General features: G+C 37.9%; 4 protein-coding genes and 1 pseudogene across 11 annotated transcripts; 4 read left to right on the forward strand and 1 right to left on the reverse strand.

Moving 5' to 3' along the window:
• Positions 1-596: 596 nt before the first annotated feature.
• LOC104888979 (putative receptor protein kinase ZmPK1) lies at positions 597-3196 on the forward strand. The gene has a single exon (XM_010674097.4). It carries the CDS (start codon positions 664-666, stop codon positions 3085-3087), a length of 2424 nt encoding a protein of 807 aa, XP_010672399.2. The 5' UTR covers positions 597-663; the 3' UTR covers positions 3088-3196.
• Positions 3197-4234: 1038 nt separating this feature from the next.
• LOC104888983 (putative receptor protein kinase ZmPK1) lies at positions 4235-6893 on the forward strand. The gene has a single exon (XM_010674104.4). It carries the CDS (start codon positions 4329-4331, stop codon positions 6714-6716), a length of 2388 nt encoding a protein of 795 aa, XP_010672406.2. The 5' UTR covers positions 4235-4328; the 3' UTR covers positions 6717-6893.
• A 725-nt stretch (positions 6894-7618) lies between these two features.
• On the forward strand, positions 7619-9553 carry LOC125495518 (uncharacterized). Its single transcript, XM_048640264.1, has 2 exons — positions 7619-8974; positions 9164-9553. Exons 1-2 carry the CDS (start codon positions 7619-7621, stop codon positions 9551-9553), a joined length of 1746 nt encoding a protein of 581 aa, XP_048496221.1.
• Positions 9554-12107: 2554 nt separating this feature from the next.
• On the forward strand, positions 12108-15005 carry LOC104888982 (putative receptor protein kinase ZmPK1; annotated as a pseudogene).
• A 1788-nt stretch (positions 15006-16793) lies between these two features.
• LOC104888981 (cold-responsive protein kinase 1) lies at positions 16794-20513 on the reverse strand. Of its 8 annotated transcripts, none has more exons than XR_007272541.1 (3): positions 19274-20513; positions 17696-17801; positions 16794-17010 (listed from the first exon to the last, which is right to left on the reverse strand). XR_007272541.1 is itself a non-coding variant. In XM_010674099.3 (2 exons), the coding sequence occupies exons 1-2, from the start codon at positions 20294-20296 to the stop codon at positions 17790-17792; spliced, it is 1035 nt and encodes a 344-aa protein (XP_010672401.2). In that variant the 5' UTR covers positions 20297-20513; the 3' UTR covers positions 17354-17789. The 8 variants fall into 8 exon arrangements, 2 of the variants coding, with proteins under 2 accessions (XP_010672401.2, XP_010672400.2); XR_007272542.1 differs by having other exon boundaries at positions 16794-17034; XR_007272539.1 differs by having other exon boundaries at positions 17696-17806.
• Between the last annotated feature and the right edge of the window lie 5243 nt (positions 20514-25756).

Consider the following 25756-nt stretch of genomic DNA (forward strand, 5'->3'; position numbering starts at 1 on the left):
ACCTAGATCTCAAATTGAAAACCCACAACCAATAATTGCCCCACCCACACCCTACCACCATCATTAACACTAAAATGAGGGAATGGAGGGAAGTGAGGGAAGTGGATGAAAAATGGCAAAAAAAATTGGGTCACGTGCTCACGTCGTTATTATTGAACTGAAAACAACTCCCCTTTAAACCATTTAGGTAGTAGTCAACAATTATTTTTACTATTTAAAGTAGTTTTGGACAATTTCGTTTACTTAAGGTAGTTTCTCGCAAAGTGGCACAAAGTTAAAGTGGTTTGAAAAAAAAAAACTTTTAAAAACATAAAGACCTACCACTTTACTCTCATAATCTCATATTTGATCCCACTGCTTTTATCATTTATCAACTTCACCAAATAAAAATCTATAAAAAAATTCAAACTACCCCAAAAAAGAATGAAGAAATACTTAGAAAGTTGTTTCGGAAACAATTGTGCATTTTCAAGTTGTTATAGAAAAGTCAAACTTGGGTACTACTGTTCCCTTCAACCACGGATACTACTTGGCTGCTTCTTTGTATTAAATATTTTTCTTGGTGTAACTAGTTGGCTGCTTTTGGTTGCATTATCATATATGCATAATTATTTATCCTAGTGAATAAGCAAAGTGAAAGGCTCAAAATTCAGATTCCATCCAATGAACAACCAAACAACTCTTTTCTTCCTGCTTCTCTTTTTTATCAGCACCACATCATCAGTAGTTTTAGCCAAAAATTTCCTCTCAAGAGGCTCTTCTTTAACAATCAAAGATGTTACAAACTCAGATAATCTCCTCATTTCCCCTGACAAAACCTTCAGCTGTGGCTTTCACAGTTTTGGAACCAATGCATACTGGTTTTCAATATGGTACACCAACACAAAGGAACAGACCATTGTTTGGACAGCCAACCCAGACAAGCCCGTTAATCGACGCGGTTCACGACTATCTCTAAGAAGAAATGGTGCAATGGTGTTGATAGACTATGATGGTACAACGGCTTGGGAAACAAACACCACAAAATCAAATGTTGATAGAGCTGAGCTTCTCAATACTGGGAACCTTGTTCTAAAAGATCCCACTGGTAATATTCTTTGGCAAAGCTTTGATCATCCTACTGATACTTTACTTCCTCATCAACTTTTTACAAAGAACAAACCATTGGTCTCTAGGATTGGTCCTCAGATGGTTGGTTCTGGCTATTTTAGTTTATTTTTTGATAGTGGTAATGTGCTTAAACTGATATATGATGGCCCTGAAATTTCCAGCATTTATTGGCCTGATATAACTTTACATGCATATCAGAATGGTAGAACACATGCCAATAATAGTAGAATTGCAATCCTAGATGACATGGGCACTTTTTCTTCAAGTGATCAGCTAGAGTTTAGTGCTTCAGATGTAGGTGTTGGGATTAGAAGACGGATAACACTGGATTACGATGGTAATTTGAGGGTTTATAGCTTGAATGAGTCGTCTGGGTTTTGGAACATAACATGGCAAGCGGTAGCTATGCCATGTGATGTCCATGGTCTTTGTGGTAGAAATGGTATTTGTGTTTATACACCAGAGCCGAAATGTAGTTGCCCGCCTAACTATGAACCCACTGATTTAAGTGATTGGAACAAAGGGTGCAAGCCGAAATTCCATAGGAGTTGCTCAGACTCTGAGTTTGTTGAGCTTACACATGTTGATTACTATGGGTTTGACCTTAACCGTACTCAATCTACTTCTTATGAAGATTGTAGGCAAAGTTGCTTGAGAGATTGTCGGTGTGAGGCATTCAATTACAGACATACAGGTGAAGCACTGTGTGTTACAAAAAATTCTCTTTTTAATGGAGTGAGGTCTGTTAATTTCTCAGGGAGCATGTATCTTCGAGTACCAAGAAGTAGAACACAGACATTGAATCTGGTAATGGACTATAATGTGTCTCGTATTGATTGTGGGATCAGGGGGCAAGGTAAAGTACTTGTATTGCCCAACATATATGACATCACAAATCAAAGATTCAAATGGATTTATATTTACGTATTTGCATTTGTCATCGGTACACTTGAAGTAGTCCTTCTAGCAGCAGGGTGGTGGTTTCTTTACAAAAAGCATGGTCTTTCAGCTTCAATGGAAGATGGATATCGTGCCATTTCAAATCAGTTTAGGAGCTTTAACTACAGTGAGCTCAGAAATGCAACAAAAAATTTCAAGGAAATTATAGGAAGAGGAGGCTTCGGTGCTGTTTACAAGGGTATTCTTGCAGATAAGAGAGTAGTTGCTGTCAAGAAATTAGAAAATGTGGTCCAAGGTGAGGAAGAATTTTGGGCTGAAGTGAGCACAATTGGAAAAATCAACCATATGAACCTTGCAAGAATGTGGGGTTTTTGTTGTGGAAAGAAACAAAGATTGTTGGTCTATGAACATGTGGAAAATGGATCTTTGGACCAACATCTGTTTTTAAACAAAACCTTCCTGGACTGGAAACAGAGATTCAAAGTTGCAATAGGCACAGCTAAAGGCTTAGCTTACCTTCACCATGAGTGTCTAGAATGGGTTATTCATTGCGACGTCAAACCTGAAAACATACTCTTAGATGGGGAATTTGAGCCGAAGATTTCAGACTTTGGCCTGGCAAAATTATGTCAAAGGGAAAGTCATGGCTCATCTGATTTCACCGGTATAAGAGGCACTAAAGGTTATATGGCTCCCGAATGGGCAATGAACTTACCGATTACTGCAAAGGTTGATGTCTACAGTTATGGTGTTGTTATCCTAGAACTCGTGAAGGGAATTCGACTATCAAGTTGGGTGGTGGATGATCATGACGGCTTTGAAGAAGTACCTGAACTTTTAAGATTTATGAGAATAGCTAAAAAGAAAATGCAGAATGGAGAAGATTCATGGGTAGAAGACTTGATAGACCCAAGATTAGAAGGCAAGTTTAACAGGAATCAAGCTGCTACAATGATTGAAGTTGGACTCTCTTGTGTACAGGATGATAGAAATAAGAGGCCAACCATGGAATCAGTTGTGCAAGTTCTCGCAGAATGTGAGGAAGAAATGCCAGTGCACACTCCCTGCACTATCTGACTCCAATTTCTCTTGTTGTACCATATATGTCCTGAATTAAAATTGTTCAACTCTCAATGTACTTTTATGTAACGACACTCAATGGAATAAGTTTTGCAATTTTATTCAACTCTTGTTCTTATATATGAGGCAAACTTACAATATACATGACCTATAATACTAGTATTTATATTAGGTGCAAAAGGATAAACTTTGGTTTTGGGGTGAGTTGCGCATTCTTTGATTATCTAACCCATTGTGCAGGCGGTGCAGCAGAGGGATGTAAGGTGCAAAAAGTATACTTTAATTTAGGTGTAAAACTATGGTCAGGGTGATAGAGGCTGGAACTCTCGATATTAGGATCTCTCATCAGGGTGTGTGCTCTTCAATCTATCAAAAGATAAGTTTAAGAATGCACCCTAAATGTAATGTAATCTAGGAATCTCATAAATATATAAAAAAAAGAAATTCTTGGTTAAACAATGTCAAAAATATCCAACCAAATCTAGAAATGAAGGGTAGGTGAACATGTCGTTGTGGCAAAGTAATTGCATAGTAATTTGTAATGGCATGTCACTAGCAACGTAGTAACAGCATGTGATAGCTTAGTGGTGTTGACATCACCTCCGATCCTAGAGATCCAGGATCGATTCTCATTCCTTATAAGGAGGGATCCTTAATTTCTCCCCTTCTTTGCAAGGGACTTCGTCTTGAGTTTCCTTAAAAATAGCATCATATAAATATACTTCCTCGATTTTTTTAAAGGTTCCAACTAGCAACACTTTTATTTGCACTATTTATGTATCAATTATAATGAACCAAACAACCACTAGTATTTTTGATAAATAATCTTTAGTATTTGTTAAAAGATTGGTTTAGTTTTACCTCAATCTTTAAACATGACATTCTGCCTTATAAGTTACTCAAAATTACCTCTACCATTACCCGGGTACCAAGTACCAACTGGCTAAACATAGCCTAAATTTCTGCAATTTCAAGTACTTCTGTGGAAGTCAAAGTTGGGTACTACTGATGCCGTGGAGTACAGGTACTAGTTGGCTGCTAGTCTTTTGTTTTATACTTCTTTTCTATTGACTGCTAGTCTTTTTTTAACTTTATCTTGGTGCAACTAGTTGGTTGGTGGTTTTCTTATTTTATTTTCTTTTATGCAACTAGTTGGCTGCTTGTGATTGCATAATATACATAATTAATTACCCGAGTGAAGCATCAAAGTGAAAGGCTCAAAACCCAGATTCCATTCAATGAAAAACCAAACTAATCTCTTCTTCCTTCTCTTTTTTATCAGCACTTCATTATCAGTAGTTTTGGCAAAAAAATTCCTCTCAAAAGGCTCTTCTTTAACAGTCAAAGATGTTACAAACTCAGATAATCTCCTCACTTCACCAGACAAAACCTTCAGCTGTGGTTTTCACAGCATTGGAACCAATGCATACTGGTTTTCAATTTGGTACGCCAACACAAAGGAACAAACCGTTGTTTGGACAGCAAACAGAGACAAGCCTGTTAATCGACAAGGCTCACGCGTATCTCTAAGAAGAAATGGTGTGATGGTGTTGACAGACTATGATGGCGCAACAGCTTGGGAAACAAACACCACAAAATTAGATGTTGATAGAGCTGAGCTTCTTAATTCTGGAAACCTTGTTCTAAAAGATCCTGCTGATAATATTCTTTGGCAAAGCTTTGATTATCCTACTGATACTTTGCTTCCTCATACAGTGTTTACAAAGAACAAGAGATTGGTCTCTAGGATTGGTCCTCAGATGTTTGGTTCAGGGTATTATACTTTCACTTTTGATAGTGATAATGTGCTTAGATTGATGTATGATGGTCCTGAAATTTCCAGTATTTATTGGCCTGATAAAATTTCTTTAGCTACTGATCAAAGTGGTAGATCACATGACAATAATACTAGGATTGCAATGCTTGATGATACAGGCACTTTTTCTTCTAGTGATCAGCTACAGTTTAGTGCTTCAGACGTGGGTGCTGGGATTAGAAGACGGTTAACATTGGATTTCGATGGCAATTTGAGAGTTTATAGCTTAAATGACACGTCTGGGTTTTGGAACATAACATGGCAAGCGGTTGCTAAGCCATGTGATGTCCATGGTCTTTGTGGTAGAAATGGTATTTGTGTATATACGCCAGAACCGAGATGTAGTTGCCCACCTAACTATGAACCCACTGATGTAAGTGATTGGAACCAAGGGTGTAAGCCAATATTCCATAGGAGTTGTTCGGACTTTGAGTTTGTCGAGATTACTCATGTTGACTACTATGGGTATGATTTCTACCGCAGTATACCTACTTTTTATGAAGATTGCAGGCGACTTTGCTTGGAAGATTGTCGTTGTCAGGCATTCAATTACAGACTAACTGGTGAAGCAATGTGTTTCCTGAAAAACTCTCTGTTTAATGGATTCAGGTCTGTTGATTTTCCATCTAGCATATATCTTCGAGTACCAAGAAGCAATGCCAAACCCGTAATGGCCTTTAATGTGTCTCGTATTGATTGTGGGAGTGGGCAAGGTAAGACTGTTGTTTTGCCCAACACATATGACACCAGGAATCCAAGATTCAAATGGGTATATCTATACACTCTTGCTTGTGTCATTGGTGCACTTGAAGTAATCCTTCTAGCTGCAGGGTGGTGGTTTCTTTTTAGAAGGCATGGTCTGTCATCTTCAATGGAAGATGGATATCGTGCCATTTCAAATCAGTTCAGGAGCTTTAGCTACAATGAGCTCAAGACTGCAACCAGGAATTTCAAGGAAGTTTTAGGAAAAGGAGGCTTTGGTGTTGTTTACAAAGGTGTTCTGTCAGACGAGAGAGTAGTTGCTGTAAAGAAACTAGGAGATGTGGTTCAAGGAGAGGAAGAATTTTGGGCCGAAGTGAGCATAATTGGTCAAATCAACCATTTGAACCTTGCAAGAATGTGGGGTTTTTGCTGCGAAAAGAAGCAGAGACTCTTAGTCTATGAGCATGTGGAAATTGGGTCGTTGGAGAAATACTTGTTCTCAAACCAATCCCTTCTTGGTTGGAAAGAGAGATTTAAAGTTGCGATAGGCACAGCGAAAGGCTTAGCTTACCTTCACCATCAATGTCTAGAATGGGTTATCCATTGTGATATTAAACCTGAAAACATACTCTTGGATGTGGATTTTGAGCCGAAAATATCAGACTTTGGTCTATCAAAGTTACATCAAAGAGGGAGTGAATGTTCATTAGAGTTGACAAGAATCAGAGGCACAAAAGGCTACATGGCTCCTGAATGGGCAAGGAACCTACCCATTACTGCAAAGGTTGATGTCTATGGTTATGGAGTCGTTATCCTAGAGCTTGTGAAGGGAATTCGATTATCTAGTCGAGTGGTGGATGATCCTCTTGGCTTAGAGGAGATAACGGAACTGGTAAGATTTGTTCGATTGGCTAAAAGAAAAATGCAAGATGGAGAAGATTCATGGGTGGATGACTTTGTAGACCCAAGACTGGAAGGAAACTTCAGCAGGCACCAAGCTGCTACGATAATTGAGGTCGGACTCTCTTGCGTGGAGGATGATAGAAATAAAAGGCCAACCATGGAATCGGTTGTGCAAGTTCTTGAAGAATGTGAAGACGAAATATAATGCACCCCCCCCCCCCCCCCACACTTAGTAGCTCCAAGTTCTCTCCGTAGAGCTCATGTGTGATCTTGTGTAGCATTCACATTTAGATTTGCAATTCTTCAACCTTCAAAGTTCAATGGACATGTATGTAATAAACACTGAATTGACAAACTTGGGCAGTATAGCTTTTTTTTTATAGTACTATCTCCAACCCACATTACTCTTCACACTATCCATTTTCATTAGAGCAATGCTAATGGTGACACAATTGTCTTTGAAATTGCAATTTTTTTGAGTGAACAAAAAAAACACCTCTCTCATTGGTGATAATAATGTGTTCATGATATGAACAAATTGTTCATTGTTCACCATGTGAACAAATTGTTCATTCTAAACTACACAAAACAAGCTAATGACAAGTTGCCACATGTCCTGGGTAACTTTGGGAAATTTTGTGGAAATTTCCATGGAATTTTCCCCAACAAAATTCCTTTATCAAATATACCAAAATTCATACTCTATTTCCCTCTATAAAATGATACTCATATTAAAATATTTCGGAATATTTTCTTTTAAATGAAATGAGGTATAATGATGATTTATTTGTTCATGAGTGAAATAGAGATAATATTTTTGTTTATGAAATGAACAAAACATGAGTAAGAAGGGAAATATTATTCACCATTGACAATGCTCTAAGACATGGTCCACTATTTTTTTTATTCTTTGGTTGTAATTTACTCTGGATTCTTCGATAATTTTCGAAAGATTTTCCTTGCGATTGAATAGAATTTTCTAGTTTTCTTTCTAAAGAATTTCCTAAATTTGTCGCTATAAATGCTGCTTACGTGCTTCACTATCACACTATTGTTATCAATTTTTGGTAATAATACTTATAAGACTTTTGTACTATTTCGGGTCAGATGTTGAGTTTACAAAAATCCTTTGTTAAGTTCAGTCCTAATGTGCCAGAGAATGCTCAACAAGATTATCAGAGAATCCTCGCGATGGAAACACGATCATCTCTGGGTAATTATCTGGGTGCTCCTATCGATTTCCAAGGCTCGAAAGTAACACTTTTCACGCATTTACTGGATAAGGCCTCTTCACGTATTACCAGCTGGAATCAATCATTTTTATCTCAGCCAGCAAAGGTGATTATCATAAATTCGATCCTTATCGGGGCTTTAATGCATTACTTGGCAGTGTTTCGTATTCCCACTACAATAGCTAACAAGCTGGATAGTTTATTTGCGGCTTTTTTCTGGAAAGATAGTCATGGAAAAGGTCTGCAATGGAAAAACCGCGCCACGATCCAAAAACCTAAAGGAGAGGGAGGATTAGGTATTCGAAATGTGGGTTTGTTTAATACAGCGTTACTTATGCGAAAGGCCTCGCGCATCAGACAAAACCCTAATTTGCTGGTCTCGCAAATTTACAAAAGGTCAACCAGCTCTCGGCTTCATCATATGACTCATATTACACTTTCCTCTTGGGGACGGAGAGGCATAGTCACGGCTAGTACCCTTCTCGATAAGCTTTCTAACTGGAAAATAGGCAATGGACGTGACATTCATGTTACCACTCCCACTTGGATGAATGGCTCTACGCCGATATTTCGGGACCAGGTTCCGCTCTCAGCTGCTCGAGACATTCGTGTGGCAGATCTAATGGTGGAAGGCCAACGTCGATGGAATCTGAGTAAACTCTATGCTATGTTTGAACCCAGCTCGGCCCGTCAGATCAGGAGCATTGAACTCCCTCCCGCGCCCAACATATGCGACGAGCAATATTGGCCTCATACTAAATCTGGTTCCTACACCACGAAATCGGGGTATGCAATCTTACTCCAACAGCAAAATGAAATCTACAGCATGACATCTTCCTTGGACAAGGATTTTTTTCGTGTCCTATGGGGATCGCGCATCATGCCGATTTGGAAACTTTTTATTTGGAAACTGTGGCACAATGGCTTTGCTACGAAGAAGATCCTCTATCGACGTCAGATTAGCGATTCGAGTGAATGTCCCATATGTCTTCATGACTGTGAGGATACGAATCATCTGTTTCGTTATTGCCCCCTAGCAATTGAGGCTTGGGGAAACCGCGACTTAGGCATCAACAGAGCGCCCGTTTTGGCTATGCCCATGCGAGAATGGCTTCGTTCATGGATTATGTTCTTTTATAAAAAAGACGGGTACTACGGGAGTCGTTTACCTGCTTTCGTTGCTACTTTGTGGACAATTTGGTTATTACGAAACGAGCAAGTGTTTCGCCAGGTGAGACCCACTGAGGCCTCAATTCTTTGAAGCCTTCAAAAGAGCGACGACCAACAGGCGTCCTTTTCACAGGTTTGTAGGGCGCAGGCTAGCGTGTTGCGGGATCCAGTTACTCCTCCGGGTTTCCTTCACATCCAACTTGGCCATCAGACCCATCAGACTTCCAGGGACTCGCATATACTGCTGCAGTTTCATGCAGTTTGGGACAAACATACCCTGTCAACGGGGATCGGATGGGCCTTTCGTGAATCTCCGAATCAACCTATCAGGCAATTTGGGTGTTATTCATATGCTTCTTCAACCATAGCTGCCTTGTCACTGGCTTGCCTAAAGGTTGTAACTTGGGCTCAACTCGCTGGCTACTTGCATATCACTCTTACAACGTCATCCACGAGCCTCATTCAGAATCTTAAGACTAGGGGTTCTCCAGATATTTCTATCAAATGGACTACTGATGCGATAAGGAACAATGCCTTTACTTTGAATTCTTGCGAGGTGGTTCGTGTGAGCAAGTTACAGATTACGGAAGCGCAACAAGTTGCTCTCTGGTGCCGACAGCATGAAATGGATTTCGGATGAAGACGTTTTTATTTTCTTGTTTTTGTCCCGGGTTTTAGTTTTCTGTCTCTTGTTTTTGTTGTTTCCTATTTCTTTTCTTGTACGTTTCGCCGTTGTCAAAAAAAAAAAAATACTTATAAGACTACCACAAAAGATATTGATTTGATTCTTGTGTTCTTGGTTCTCGCCCTTACAGACGACAGACCGGACCTATAAGAATGAAGAACATACGGTTAAGAATGAAAATTCTATTGTCGTCCGAACACGGTGCACAAGGGGTGTTTGCGGTTTGGATTGGTGTTTCGGGATTAACCCAACCCAAACCGCAAATATACAATTTGACATCTTTCTAACGCAAAGCACATCATACTTTTGCCCAAACTAACCCAAATCGAACCGCGCAAAACGATTTGGTGCAGTTTGGTTTGCGGTTTAACCATTTCTTCCTCCGCAACATTAATTTTGTATTATAAGAGTAAAAAAAAATTATTAATAAATATAAAGAGTCCAAATAAATATGAAGTTGACTTCATAACTAAAAATAAATAATAATTTATCAAAAGTGTCCAAGTTCTTTATCTCAAACTTCTTTTCTCAGTTGTATACTTGTATGCCACCTTGTCAAGTATATTTTTACAAAATCATATAAATTGCGGTTTATGGTGCAGTTTCGATTTAGAAAAATTGAAACTCAACCCAACCACAGGCACATATGCCTAAAATAGGCGCCCAACCACTGATATAGGCACCTATTTTAGGCGTCCAAACCTGTGGTTAGACGCCTAAAATAGGCGCCTGTAGCAATGGTTGGGCGCTATTTTAGGCGCCTGTACCAGTGGTTGGGCGCCATTTTAGGCGCCTGACCACAGGTTCAGGCGCCTATTTTAGGCGCTTGTTCCTGTGGTTCGGCGCCTATTTTAGGCGCCTAGGTACTTTTTCGGCATTTTCAAGTCAATTTATGGTACAATGGTCTACTATGAGATGTTCTAATAAAGTTAAATAAAATCGGTGAAAATAGAGACCAGAACAAAAAATGATTACTCTAAACCCCATGTATCATCATGTTTAAGACATTCTATCAGTTTTATTCAAAAAAAATTTAAATTACATTAGCATTTCCTTAGTAATATAACGAGATGGTAAAAAAACTTGAAGTCCTTCGAAAATGTGAATTATCGAAAATATTTAAAATATCGTAGTCCTTCAATGGAGGAAATGGAAGGGGATGAGAGGGAGTGAAAGATGATAGGAAATGGAAAAGGTGAGGAGGAATGGAAGGAGGATGGAAAGAAAATGGGGGAATGAGAAATGGAGGTGAAAGAAAAGGAAAGGTCCTTGTATTTTTATACAAAAATACAGAGCGTTAGTAGGAAAAAACAGGGTGGCGTTTAACAAATGAGTTTCTGTATCCACAACATTAACTTCAATACAATATGCTAATAAATTAATACTCTTTCCTTCTATGACCCACATACCTATTTTTCTAAAACTATGTGCCTAAAAAAGTAGGTTAATTGATAAAAACCGAAAGGAGTATAATTTAGAAGGGCCACTTGTAATAAATAATATATAAGGATTATTTATTACATCATTTAAGGATAAACTAGTTATTAAACTCGAGCTATGCCCCGGGTAAGAAAAAATTTCATTTATCAATATACTCAATTTCTAATTTTTTTATTGTGCATCGATTACATGAACTAAAACTCCCTAGGGAGAGCACCACGTGGCACAATTTATTGTTTATGCATGCGTATTAATATATTTGTATAGATTACTATATTACATTATGAAGAAGTTACATATCATACTTCCTCTTTATTATTGAAACATCTAGTGTTAAATTGTTAACTATTAATATCTCTAAATACTTTTTGAAAGCTCAAATGATGCAATAAAGGAAGTATAATTTAGGGGTGACTTATTGCTTTTTAATGGATTACTCATTATATATATTATATACTCCCTCCGTTTCATATTAATCTACACACTTTGACATTTTACACTATTCACAAATTGCACTTTGACCCTCTTTTGTGATTTATACGTGAATAAAAACATAGTCATGTAGAATCTTGTTAGATTCGTCTTAATATGTATTTTATTAATATGTACTTTTTATAATTTTTACAAATACAAAACTAAAGATATATGTCCTCAAAATTTTACATTGGCATGCGTGAAAAGTGTAAGTGTGTAGATTAAAATAAAACGGAGGGAGTGCAATTATACAAATTACTCATCTTAGTTAGAAGGCGTCACATCACCAATTAATGTTTTGGCCACATATAAGAACTCGTGTTTTACCGAACATCACTTTTCACATTGGTCCACATATACTAAACTTTGGTAATGTCTAATTTGCATTCTCAAATTGTTCTAAGACCTTGGACCTGAGCCTCGGTACTCCCGTCAAGTACGGGGACAAGTTGGCTGGTTGTATTAGTACTTGTATACTACTACTTCCTCCGTTTCTTTTTACTCGCTATATTTCTCATTTTACGGACTCCTAGGCAATTTTTGGAGAAGGGAGAGGTAGAGAGTAAAAAGAAAAGGGATCCATGTGGGAGGAGAGAGATAGAGAGAGTTTATTGCCCAAAAAAGAAGTGTAGCAAGTAATGTGAAACTTCTCATGATGGAAAGTGTAGCGAGTAAAAAGACACGGAGGAAGTATGTGTTATATATACACTTACATTATCCGAGTGAAGCAGCAAAATGAAATAAATTTCCATTCAATGACAAACCAAACCATTGTTTTCCTCCTTTTCTTTATGTTCACCCCTTTATCATCAGTAGTTTTTGCCAAAACTTTCCTCTCAAGAGGCTCCTCATTAACTGTCAAAGATGCCTTAAACTCAGATAATCTCCTCACTTCCCCTGACAAAACCTTCAGCTGTGGGTTTCACAGCATTGGAACCAATGCATACTGGTTTTCAGTTTGGTTCACCAATTCAAAGGAAAGAACCGTTGTTTGGACGGCCAACCGAGACAAGCCTGTTAATCGGCAAGGCTCGCGCATATCTCTTAGAAGAAATGGTGTGATGGTGCTGACAGACTATGATGGCGCAACGGCTTGGGAAACAAATACCACAACATCATATATTGGTAGAGCTGAGCTTCTCAATACTGGGAACCTTGTTCTTAAGGATCATGGTGGTAATATTCTTTGGCAAAGCTTCGATTTTCCTACTGATACTTTGCTTCCTCATACAATGATTACAAAGAGTACAAGATTGGTGTCTAGGATTGGTCCTCAGATGTTAGGTTCTGGGAATTTTAATTTCTTTTTTGATAGTGATAATGTGCTTAAATTGATATACGATGGTCCTGAGATGTCCAGCATTTATTGGCCTAATACTGCTTTAGCTGCATATCAGAATGGTAGAACAAATTACAATAATAGTAGGACTGCAATACTTGATGATATGGGGACCTTTTCTTCAAGTGATCAGCTACAGTTTAGTGCTTCAGATGTAGGTGTTGGGATTAGAAGAAGGTTAACATTGGATTACGATGGCAATTTGAGGATTTATAGCTTAAATGAGTTGTCTGGCTTTTGGTATATAACATGGCAAGCAGTTGCAAAACCATGTGATATCCATGGTCTTTGTGGTAAAAATGGTATTTGTACTTATACGCCGAACCCCAAATGTAGTTGCCCTCCTAACTATGAGCCCACTGATACAAGTGATTGGGGTAAAGGATGCAAGCCGAAATTCCATACAGGTTGCTCAGACTCCTGAGTTTGTTGAGATTACCCATGTTGATTACTATGGGTTTGACCTCAACCGCAGTCGACCTGCTTCCTATGAAGAGTGCAGGCAACTTTGCTTGGGAGATTGCCGTTGCGAGGCATTCAACTACAGACTTACTGGTGAAGGGATGTGTTTCACAAAAAATTCTCTTTTTGATGGATTCAGGTCTGTTGATTTCCCATCTAGCATATATCTTCGAGTACCAAGAAGTAGTGCACAGACATTGAAGCCTATAACTGGCCTTAAAGTATCTCATCTTAGTTGTGGGAGTGGGGAAGGTAAAGTTGTTGTATTGCCCAAAACATATGACACCACGAGTCAAAGATTCAACTGGGTTTATCTGTACTCTTTTGCTTCTGTCATTGGTGCACTTGAAGTTGTCTTTTTAGTAGCAGGGTGGTGGTTTCTTTTTAAGAGGCATGGTATTTCAGCTTCAATGGAAGATGGGTATCGTGCCATTTCAAATCAGTTTAGGAGCTTTAGCTACAGAGAGCTCAGGACTGCAACGGGAAATTTTGCAGAAGTTATAGGAAAAGGAGGCTTCGGTGCTGTTTACAAGGGTGTTCTGGCAGATGAGAGAGTAGTTGCTGTGAAGAAATTAGAGAATGTGGTCCAAGGAGAGGAAGAGTTTGAGGCAGAAGTGAGCATAATTGGCAGAATCAACCATATGAACCTTGCAAGAATGTGGGGTTTCTGTCGCGAAAGGAAACACAGACTCTTGGTGTATGAACACGTGGAAAATGGATCTTTGGAGAAACACTTGTTCTCAACCCAAACCCTTCTGGGCTGGACAGAGAGATTTAAAGTTGCAATAGGCATGGCTAAAGGCTTAGCTTACCTCCATCATGAATGTTTAGAATGGGTTATCCATTGTGATGTCAAACCTGAAAATATACTCTTGGATAAGGATTTTGAGCCGAAAAGTTCAGACTTTGGTCTGTCAAAGTTACATCAGAGAGGGAATCATGGTTTATCAGAATTGACCAAGATCAGAGGCACACAAGGTTATATGGCTCCTGAATGGACAATGAACCTACCAATTACTGCAAAGGTCGATGTCTACAGCTATGGAGTCGTTATCCTAGAGCTTGTTAAGGGAATTCGACTAACAAGTCGGGCGGTGGATGATCATCTTGGCTTGGAGGATATAACAGAACTCGTAAAATTTGTTCGACTGGCTAAAAGAAGATTGCAGAATGGAGAAGTGGCATGGGTAGAAGACTTAGTAGACCAAAGATTGCAAGGAAACTTTAGCAGGCACCAAGCGGCTATGATAATTGAGGTTGGACTTTCTTGCGTGGAGGATGATAGAAATAAAAGGCCAACAATGGAATCAGTTGTGCAAGTTCTTGCAGATTTTGAAGATGAAATACTAATGCACATTCCCGGCACTACATAGCTCCAATTTCTCTTGCAGTAGCTCATATGTTCTCATATAACAGTTACATTCTGACCTTTATGTAACAAACACTGAATTTACAAACTTTGGCAATTTTGCTTGCTTTTAGTAGAAAAACAAGGTACATGCATGAAACCCATACAAATAAAGGATATATGTATAACTACATACATTCTACATACCAGGCCTTTTATTGTTTTAGAAACTTACCCACTCTTTATTTTATAAATCTTAGAAAATGCTTGCAAGCTTACAAAATGCAAGAATAATACTTTTTCTGGAAATTTTGACATCATGAACGATGAATCAGAAGTTTGGATGTCTAAACATACTAATCCAATATTTGATTTATTTCTTAATAGTCTCAAATTTGTGGAAATCTTTCCCATATTGGTCCCGTGTAAATTATTACTTGTTTTACAGTTCACATCTTGCTTTTTTCTTGGGTCCAAATTCTCATTCTCCTCTCTCCCCTCTCCTCCTCTCATTTCCATCCACTATGCTACCTTAGTCATGGCTCATTGCTTTCTAGTAACTTCTAAATCAAACATCCTTAAAGTGGGATTACTCCCCAAACTTGAGATCACTTGTAAATATATCGAATTTGGGACTAATAAGAGATGATATCCCCAAACTTGGAATATGCAGTGTCAGCTTTACTCCAATTCTTTGAATACTAAAAATTGTTTTTTGGTTTTGGGTGAGAGAAGCTCGAACTCTCAACCTTAAGATCACTCAACTAAGCTATGATACCTACGCGATGAATTGAATAGTATAAGGCAATAAGTATACTTGGTAAAATTAATTAAAGATCTAGTGGAGAACTTTCTAGCTCGTATATGTTATTATAAAAAAATTGGTTTACAACATTTTTATTCAACAACAAATGTTTTATATTGAAACTTTCTAATGCAATAAATCATATATTCTCCCTTGAGAGAAGAGTGCTCTAACTCTCTATTGTACCTCAAAAAAGAAATTCATATATTCTCACAGCCAGGCAAGAATACATCAGAGCAGTGCCTACTATCTAGACAAATAGAGATAGAGAAGATCTCTTATAACCCAGCTTAGACTTATTTTGTCCCTGCTTGAGAATGACAATCCAATGTCATATGCATAAATACCCTATGATCAGTTGATCACTAACAAATGAGATGAGACACATCCATGCCTTCATTAGTCCTAAAATTGTTTGTTGCCTTTTTTCCGTGATTTGAAAGATGAATCACGTTTTCAGGCAATTTATCGTCGATTGGGGCTTGATCAGCTGGATCCGAGACTAACTTTGATATAGAAGACAAACACACACACACACACACTCCTATATAATCTGCACCCAAATCACCAATATAATAGGGTATTAGGTGATTCAACTTCCTAATCCGGGAAAAATAACACTTCAAACAACTACAAAGACTACATTATATGATCATAGATTGACCTCTCAATTTCCTAGAATTCGTAGAGGAAAAGATGGGCCAAAAAGATTGGAGGAGGATTGAAGTAAAGAATGAAGGTAACTTATTATCAAAGAATGGAAATCAAACTAGTACCTGGAAAATTTCGCACTGCCATGAAGAGATGAGTGAAGGGAAAGCTGGCAGCTGAGGCCAGGAAAATTCCGCGAAATCCCGTTACGTAACGCCATAATTAAATTCACGTACTTCTCCCCGCGTTGTCCGTTCCGTAACGCGAACTCGCCGCGTTAGAACGATTTTATCCTCATTACATCCGTTCTTTTCAAACATTGGCCAAATTTTTTTTATGATTTAATTATATAGTTGAGGAAACATGATATTCTATTAGATTTGATTATATTATGTTGTAATAATGCTTCATAAACTAAAAAATGCAAATAAGGTTAAAACATATTAATGTGAATTTTTTTAAAAAATTCACGCCGCGACGGCCGCGAAACGTTCTATTTCGCCGTTACAAGCCGTTCCCGCGACAACGCGACCGTTCCCGCGAACGCGACCGCGAGCGCGTTTTTTTCCCTGGCTGAGGCTGTTCCCCCTACAGCATTAATACTGGATCGTGACATTCCTAAGTTTTGTGTCAGCAAGTTTTAAACAAAATCATCCTATGACATAAAGAAGGCATGTTACATTTACAACTTACATCCTATATATGATGAGGTCGGCAGTATTCAGAGCCAAAAAGAAGTCAGGGCAGAAGAAACTACAAGAAACAATTAGTAGAAAGCTACGCATGTTTCTGATTGCTGAGGGTTAGTCTAAATGCTGCCTTCCCCCAATGCTTTCTTGCCATGGAACTTGGAGGTTACTTGTCCTTCGCAACAATTTGAAGAGAAAAACTCCCTACATTAGGAAGAGAAAAACTCCCTACATTAGGAAGGGTATTATTACATTTCTCTTGATTGTGAACCAATAGATCTATAACCTAATAATCTATTCATTATCACCCAAAACAGGTTGGAGTAAATTCTCAAAATCAGAAAGAAAAAACAATCTCTATCTCGAAACAATTGCAAAATCAGAGAAGGCCTATGAACACAAAACAAGGTGTGAAAGCAGGTGATTTTAGAAAAGGTCCGTTTAAGTTTATTATGAGAACTTTTTTTTAAATGGTCTCCATTATATGTTTTTTTTGGGTGTAGTATTGTTTCTAGAAGGGAAATGCAAAATGCTTCTACAAATGAAATACACAAGAATGACCTTAAGAAAATAACAACAGTTCCAAAAACCTACAACACTAACTTACACAACACACATCCAAAGAATAGATCAAGTCTTGGGTGAGACCATCTCACACTAATTTATTGTAAAACATTAAAAGCTACCGTAAACAATATGTACCCTCAAAGACAGAAAGTCAGCATGATAAGTACTTACTTTATGTAATTGTGACTTGTAAGTCTGTCTAATACAAGACTTTGACAAGAAGGGTTATACAAAATGACAGACACTTAAGCAATTAAATTAACAAAGAGATTAAGAGATTACTCGTATCAGTGCAGCAGAATGAGTACGACAAGTATATTACCCGCATAGATGCATGGTGCTCTGTCACCAACTTTATCTTCTTCACCCTTACAACTCACAACACAGGTAGCTGATGGAAACATTTTCATTCCTCGTTATTTAATGGACTGTCCTACAAGAACCAATACAAGGAAGAGTAAGAAGCATTCAGCAAGGAGTTCCAACAAGAGCCAAGGGGGATGAAGACATGAAAGATGCATTTATGCATGCAAAAGACATTGATGTTCCATGATAGACAACCAAAGGATTTGAAAAAAGAGAGAGAAAGAATATGTACTAGGCAAGAAAGAAGGGCCAGGAATGGCAAAGACGCTCTTGCATAATCTGATTGCGAAAGTGGAAGCTAAGACTTGTATTAAAAGAAATCAAATATATCATAGAGCAGGGAGTTAACTATGAATATGAACTCATTTGATACTACATAGGTCTCGTCCTGATAGCAAATAAGGATCATTTATACCTTTCAAAGTCAAAATTTGACCATTTAAATCTCTAAGAGTATATGGGTAAAATTTAAAATAGAAGATAACTTGGGAGAAACAACCTTTTATAAGCACTTTTTTTGCGAGAAACAACCCTTTAAATTTTTTTTAGCATTTAACAACCTTAATTGAATTACTTTTTTTGCAAGATGAGACCTCAAGGCTTTTTTCCAGATTTGATTCTCAATTCTAAGCTGTGATCAAGGCGTTCTCTATGTGCAATCCTCGCACTTAAAGGTGTTCAATGCCTTCACCAATGCTTGTGATTGAAATTTAATGTCGGAAAATAGCTTTTAGGCTTGATCTCGCAAAACCAATTTTGGTTAAGGTTATAAAATGCCAAAAAAAAAAAAAAAAAAGTTGTTTCTCGCAAATTTTCCTTTCACTCAAAACTATTTGATAAGTATAAAAACATTCATTTTCATATTGTGAATCATTGTAACTCTTGTGATAGATAAGAAATCACAATTTGACACAGAAACAAAATGGACACTGATTTGGGAAGACCAGATTCCAGAGAACGTCTTTGCTTTCATCAGGTATTAGCCTGTGCATAGGAGCAACATGCTTCATCAAAAGTAAATAGCATATGTGTATCTTTATATAGCTCTAGGTAGTTGAATTGGTTGTGAGAAGCCCCTCGACCAAAAACACTCACACTTTGTATATGAAGAACTGGAGTGAAAGAGAAGGGAGGGAAAGGGATTGCGGGAGGAAGGGGCGGGAGAGGGAATGATCCGTTAATAACACCATTCCTCCCAAATTGGATAGATTTTGAGGGAAAATGGAGCTCCAACTTCCCCCTCCCTTTCTTGCCCCTCCACTTTAGCCCTTCAGCCCCTATCCCTCCCCTTCTTTCCATCCTATATTGCTATCCAAACAAAGCGTAAGGTAGAGTCAACAATATCAGGAATCCTACCACTCTAGTATTGAACTTATAGTTATGCATACTCTGAAATATCTTACCAATGTTTCGTTTGTCCACACAACAACAACAATTAACTCTAGTTAAGGCCTAGTTAGTAAACACAGTCACCCGGTGGGCGATCCTCATTGGACAGGGTCAATATAAGAACAAAAAACATTGAACAGCTTACCGATAGTTCATCAGGACTGCTGCGCTGCCAGTAATCCCTTGGTGGTCTAATTAGTACTGTATTACTAAAGTCATAGCCGTCCGAGAGCATTAGCCTTAGATCAGAAATGCTTGGTCTGAGTTCTGAAGGTAATTGGACACAAGATAGTGCAGCAGTGACAAAGCGTATCACCTCATCCTCAGAAAATTCAGATAAAGTAGAGTCAACAATATCAGGAATCCTACCACTTTCGCGGAGTTCCCAAGCCTCATCCACCAAACTAATCCTCACGGAATCTTGCACAAACTTCAAATTCCTCCTACCGCTGATGATTTCAAGCATAGTGATGCCAAAAGCATACACATCCACCTTCTCCGAACATCTTCCTGTCGAATAAAATTCAGGATCCATGTAGCCAATAGTTCCACGGATGGCACCACTATCATGTGATTCATCATCCTCAAGAAGACATGCAACCTCAAAATCTACAATTTTGGGATTGAAACTCGAATCCATTAATACATTACGAGGCTTGACATCACAAAGAACAACACGAGGACTGATCCCATAGTGAAGATATTCAATAGCTCGAGCAATCCCGTGACATATGGACACTCTCCGGTGCCAAGGCAGCACCAAAGTTCTTACCCCAGAAGCCGGAAACAACAACTCCAACCAGCTGTAGTCTCCTACAAAGTCATGCACAAGCATCTTGTGATTACCCTCAAGGCAAAATCCAATGAGTTCAACCACATTTTTATGCTTAACCCCAGACATGATTTTGACTAGTGAATTGAAGTCTATGTTATTATTTACAGTTTCGAAAACCTTAACCATGACTTCAGAGCCATCTTCTAGAGTACCCTTGTAAAAGGATGAAAATCCATTATCTTTAATCTTAGTTCTAAAATTATTAGTCGCGTTTTGCAATGATTTATATGAGAAACGGGTCACATTTTTGGGTAAATTAGTATCTTCATTTAGGTCATGTTCTGGGTCTTGTTCATGAACAATCTTCAATCTATAAGACAAACAGTTTCCCATATCTCTTACTATATATATGTGCCCCACATCACCAATTCAATGCAATTTTCACACAAGGTTGATCAAAAGCGAAAACTCAAACCCAGATAAAGATATGCTAGCATAGTTCAATTATATGATAAATTGGCCTCAAGGCTCAAACCTTATAGTTTTTTGAAGAGGAAATAGTTGGGCTTAAAAAATTATGGGAGAATTGAATTAAGAATCAGGGGAAATTATGTACCTGGGATGAAGGAACTAAGGAGAGTGCAAGCTGCATACTGATTACTGGAGAAAGGTTAATGGAGAATTGGAGATTGAAATTCCTAATATAGTAATACATTACCCATGCCTTGTGTCGTTTACGGCCAAAGTCAATGCCATGTTTCATTTATTTCAAACTAGGGTTATCAGTTCATCTTATTTTTGCTTATTTCAGATCTAATCAGATCAGAAAAAATAAGTTCAAATCAGATCTTATTTATATTTAAAAATCATTATATTATTAAATATCTTTCATTACATATTAGTAAAAATTATAATAATTGAATATTAATAAAGTACTCATTGAGACGAATCAAACAAGACCCCACATGACTATATTTTTTCTTATATATTGAGAAAAATCTAAAAGATAAGATCTTGTAATCAAATCATATCTGATCAAATCAGAAAAAATAAATTCAGATCAGATCAGATAAGTTCAGATCAAAAAAATTCTGGTGAACCAAACATAGCCTTATTCTTACATGCGGCTGCGCGTGGATTGCCATATGCTATTGCCAAATTCTTTTCAAAGTTAAATTATTTGGTTTTTTTTCTCTAAAAAGGTACTACATTTAAACTGAAAAACAAAATACAAAGACAATTTTTGTACACAATTAATTTAATTTTTGTTGGAAAAAAGGGTTTCCTCCTCGAGAAAAAGCTTCGCCCTCCGTTGCGGCGGCCGACCTCCTTTGTGATGGCGGAGGAGATCACACACATCTGTTCAAAAATTTTGCTAGATGAGGAGGAAAAACTGTTGTAGATCTGGAACCCTTTGAACCTGTTACAAAGGACCAAAAAACTTTCTTTAGTTTACTGGGCAGATTATTGACTGAGAGATCTTACAATATTGAGGCGTTCAAACGGACGATAACAAACATTTGGGCTCCCTCACACGAATTGGTTATTCGAGTTCTTAGTCCTAATTTATATGCCTTCCAATCTTATCACTGGCGAGATATGGCAAAAGTGATGGAAGAAAGGCACTGGTGCTTCGACAACATGTTGGTGCTTTTGAAGGAGGCTGGTGGAGACGAACAATCGGGACAGGTAATCATCACTAAGTCACCGACTCACCGTTTTGGGTTCGGATAAAAAATCTTCCCTTTAGTTACTGTTCTAATGAAATCATAAAGGCCCTAATAGGAAATATGGGCGAAATCAGTGACATTAAGGAGGATGCTTTGGGGATTGGGAGACATAGATGAGTTAGAGTTTTTCTGGATGTTACTAAGCCTCTTCGCAGATTTAGGAAGATCAAAGACAAAAGAGGGAGGGAACTTCAGATTGACTTTGCCTATGAACGACTCCCTTTCTTTTGCTTTGCATGCGGGATAATGGGGCATTCGAAGAGGGATTTTCATGAGGTGTCGAAGGAGGATAAACCGGATAGGCTAGGGTGGAGCATTGCCCTCAAAGCAACTCCAAGGAAGGGCAAATTGAAGAAGATGGAGGAAGAAGCAAAGTTTCGAAAAAGCAAGAAAGTGTTATTTAGTGCTGAAGAGTGTACAAGTCTTGGAGCAAGATGTCATTTTCATTGTTAGCAAAGGTCCCAAAACCTTGGAACATAGTGCTCTTTCCACTATTAGCACGTGTCCCAAGGAAAAGGATGGTGGGGAGAATAAAGCTACAGCTATTATATTTTAAATGATGATGCAATAAATATTGTTGGCCATAATTTAATGCCCATTTTGGTTACTACCACTCACGAACCAACAATTAATATGGGGAAGGGGGAATTTATTCCCTCTACTCAAGCTAATAATTTTGTTTTCTCAAGTACCAGAAATAAAAAAGGGGTAAAAAAAACCTCGTGGAAAAGAATTACTAGAGGAGGCATGGAGGATAAAAACTAGTGGAAAGAACCTTATATGTCACTTAGTAACATATGCGATTTTAGTAAAACCGCATCCGAAAATCAACATTAAAAATAGGAGGGAAAGCTGGAAGGAGAATCTGATGCGGTCCACAAGAGGACCGCATCAGATTACAAAATCTAATGCGATTTTTTTAAAATCTGATGCGGTTTGGTGGACTACATCAAATTTTCCTACTTTTTCCTCGCGTGGCCCATGTTCCGTGGCCTCATGACTCCCATCCCACCTCATGGCTGCATAACAAACCCTCCTCTCCCTCCCCCTCTCCCTCTCCCTCTCCCCTCTCTCTCATAACCCCCTCTCTCTCCCTCTCCCCTCTTTCTCATAACCCCCTCTCTCTCCCTCTCCCCTCTCTCTCATAATCCTCTCCCTCTAAAACTCCTCCTCTCACAAACCCTAAAACTCCCACCGAAACGGTGCCCTCTCCTCCTCTCACCGAAACGACGCCCTCTCCTCTCACAAACCCTAAAAATCCTCTCCTCTTCCTCTCCTCTCCTCACTGTCTCACTGTCATTTTCATTATCAACCACTGTTGTTTTCACCATCCACAACCATCGCTCGTCGCTTATCAAAAATTCGCTCATCAACAACCACCGCCACGAACCGTCTTCGATCTACACGCTCCTCAGTCAGTGGCGTTCTCCTTTAAGATCTCCATCCGTCACTCGTTGCTATCAACAACCACCTCCACGAACCCTCGCTAAATCTAGGGTTGGGTTTATCTTTTTTGTTTTTAATTTTCATTTTCGTACCGCTTTCTTATTTTCGTTTCCAATTCGAACAGTTTTAAATTTATAATTTCATTTCTGAATTTTTATTTTCATTGTTATTTTGAGATTTTTTTTCTAGATCTAGGCTTCACTTTATTTTTATTTCTTAATTTTAGATTTGGTTAATTACTTTATTTTTTTATTTATGTAATTTATATAATTTATGTTTCGTAATTTAGTTCATGTATGTTTCATATTCGTTGTAATTTAAGTATTTTATCATTGAAATTCATTCTTTAGTTTAGTTTATGTTATAATTTCATTATGCTATTTTTTAGTTTAAATTCGTTTGTATAAATTTGTTGGAGTTAAGAATTTCGTTTGTTGGATTTGTTTTGTTTCGCTGCTGCGTTTATGTTATAAATTTGTTGTTGTTTTGTTTCATTGCTGCTGCTGTAACTTTTTTTTTTTTCAAAAAACACACAATCTGATGCGGTCATTCTTGAAAATCGCATCAGATTCTTACCATGCATATGCGGCTTTTGACCGCGTTATTTTTTTGTTAGCTGCTCCGGGCCCATCTGATGCGGACCAAAACCGCATCAGTAAACCCGATTTTGACCGCATCAGATGGGCTTTTTTCCACTAGTGAAAACAGGTCAGAACCAATATATGGAGATGGACTCAAGTGATGTATCCCACAAAGGGACTGATGATGAAACTAGGGTACATGAGGATAAGGCACACTATGAAGCGCATGAAGCAAAGTCCTACTCAATCATCACTTACCCCCTTTCCGGTGAAGGTTGGCCAAGATGGGAGATGGGTGAATTTGGTGATGGCATGTGTGAGCATTGTTCTGTACTCCTTTGTTATTAATGGAGGAGTATGTGGTTCTGTGAGCCTCTCCCGGGGTCTTCGTCAGGGTGACCCTTTGTCCCCGTATTTATTCATCCTTGTTGCTAATGCTTTCTCTCGTATGTTACAGAGCAAAGTTCAAGAGAATCAGATACACGGAGCTAAAGTAAGCCGAAATGGCCCTATCATATCTCACCTTCTTTTTGCAGATGATAGCCTTCTTTTTACTAGAGCCACCCGATAGGAATGCGCATTTGTAATTGATATTATGAAGCCGCTTTCGGGCAGAAAATTATTTATCTGAAATCAAAAGTCTCTTTCAGTATAGGAGTAAGTCAAGAGTAAAAGGAAGAATTGATAAGCATTTTGAACATGAGGCAGGTGGATAAGCACGAAATATAGTTGGCATCCCTACCGTCATTGGAAGATCAAAAAAAGGTGGTTTCCAAGGCTTTGATTATTGATAGAAGTTGGAAAAAGCTTCAAGGATGGAAAGAGAAGTTCCTATCAAGAGCAGGAAAGGAGGTGCTCCTAAAATCCGTTATTCAAGCCATCCACACATACCTCATGGGAGTCTACAAACTCTCTAGCACAATTATCCAACGAATCTACTCTTTCATGGCTCGATTTTGGTAGGGGAAAAATAGTGATCAAAGGAGAACTCACTAGAAGAGTTGGGCGATGTTGTGCACTCCAAAATGCCTTGGTGGGATGGGCTTTTGTGATTTAGAGGTTTTTAATGAGGCTCTTTTGGGAAGACAAGCAGGCTCGTCCCTGGGCATGGGCAAGAGGGGCTACCGCCCAGGGCCCGGGAATTTAAGGGCCCTATTGTTCAGCGTAAAACGTAAGCCCTTTAATGTTCAAATATTAATTCCAAGATCTGCTCCGTATTACACTAAGGCTTTGAAACTTCTTTTATTAATACACTATTCAAGGCAACTTTTGAAACTTGCACTTATTAATCCATTGTTCAAGGCAATTTTTTAAACTTTTGGAATTACTTACAATTCCCAAAAAGAAAGTCAATTCTTTGTTGCATTTCTACTACTCTATAACGTAATTCTGTTCAATTCTGTATTTTCCAAGATTATATATGGTTCTTTTTATTCTGCCCATTTTCTCAATGTTTATGCCATAATAAAAAAATTATGGGGTTTGAGGCTCCAAATAACTGAATCTCCTTGGTATGACGAGTGGATTTATACAGTCTTAGATGATAGTGCCATATTTTCTGATGCTTGTAAGTTACAATTTTACCAACTAATTTTTTACTCTTTTTTCACATCATATATTCACTGTATATTTCTTTTCATGGTGCTTCCTCCTTTTCTTTTCGGTAGTTTTATTTTCTCTGATAGTATGGTTAATCTGATTCTTTTACTATTATTTAAGTGGATTTTACTCCTAATGTGTAAATATCTACGATTTGATTTATAAAATAAGATATACTGTACTATCGTTTCTAATGTAAATATATAATGCAACACTGAATTTATCATGAGTTCATCCATCTAATAAAAAATATTCACGAGTATACGAATATGAATGTAAATCATATATATTGATATTTATACACTAATAGATATTTTGGTCATATAAGAACTGCAATATATCTGTATATTCGAGATTTTGACCATTTAATAATGGAAAAACTACAACTTAATTGTATAATGTAGTTGAAGGATTAGTGTTTTAAGTGAAAGATTGAAGGAAGTTTTGAGGCATTAGAAATTCTGCTTAATTTTTTTTCCCTTAGGATGTCTAATATA

This window comes from Beta vulgaris, chromosome 3 (genome assembly GCF_026745355.1).
Source record: "Beta vulgaris subsp. vulgaris cultivar EL10 chromosome 3, EL10.2, whole genome shotgun sequence".
In the NCBI taxonomy this organism is placed as follows: domain Eukaryota; kingdom Viridiplantae; phylum Streptophyta; class Magnoliopsida; order Caryophyllales; family Amaranthaceae; genus Beta; species Beta vulgaris.

Coding starts and splice junctions, on each gene's coding strand:
- LOC104888979 (XM_010674097.4), top strand. CDS start 664: ATGAACAACCAAACAACTCTTTTCTTCCTGCTTCTCTTTTTTATCAGC.
- LOC104888983 (XM_010674104.4), top strand. CDS start 4,329: ATGAAAAACCAAACTAATCTCTTCTTCCTTCTCTTTTTTATCAGCACT.
- LOC125495518 (XM_048640264.1), top strand. CDS start 7,619: ATGTTGAGTTTACAAAAATCCTTTGTTAAGTTCAGTCCTAATGTGCCA. Junction 8,975..9,163: donor ACGAGCAAGTGTTTCGCCAG/GTGAGACCCACT, acceptor ATACTGCTGCAG/TTTCATGCAGTTTGGGACAA.
- LOC104888981 (XM_010674098.3), bottom strand. CDS start 20,296: ATGGGAAACTGTTTGTCTTATAGATTGAAGATTGTTCATGAACAAGAC. Junction 17,807..19,273: donor GCAGTCCTGATGAACTATCG/GTAAGCTGTTCA, acceptor TGGTTCTTGTAG/GACAGTCCATTAAATAACGA.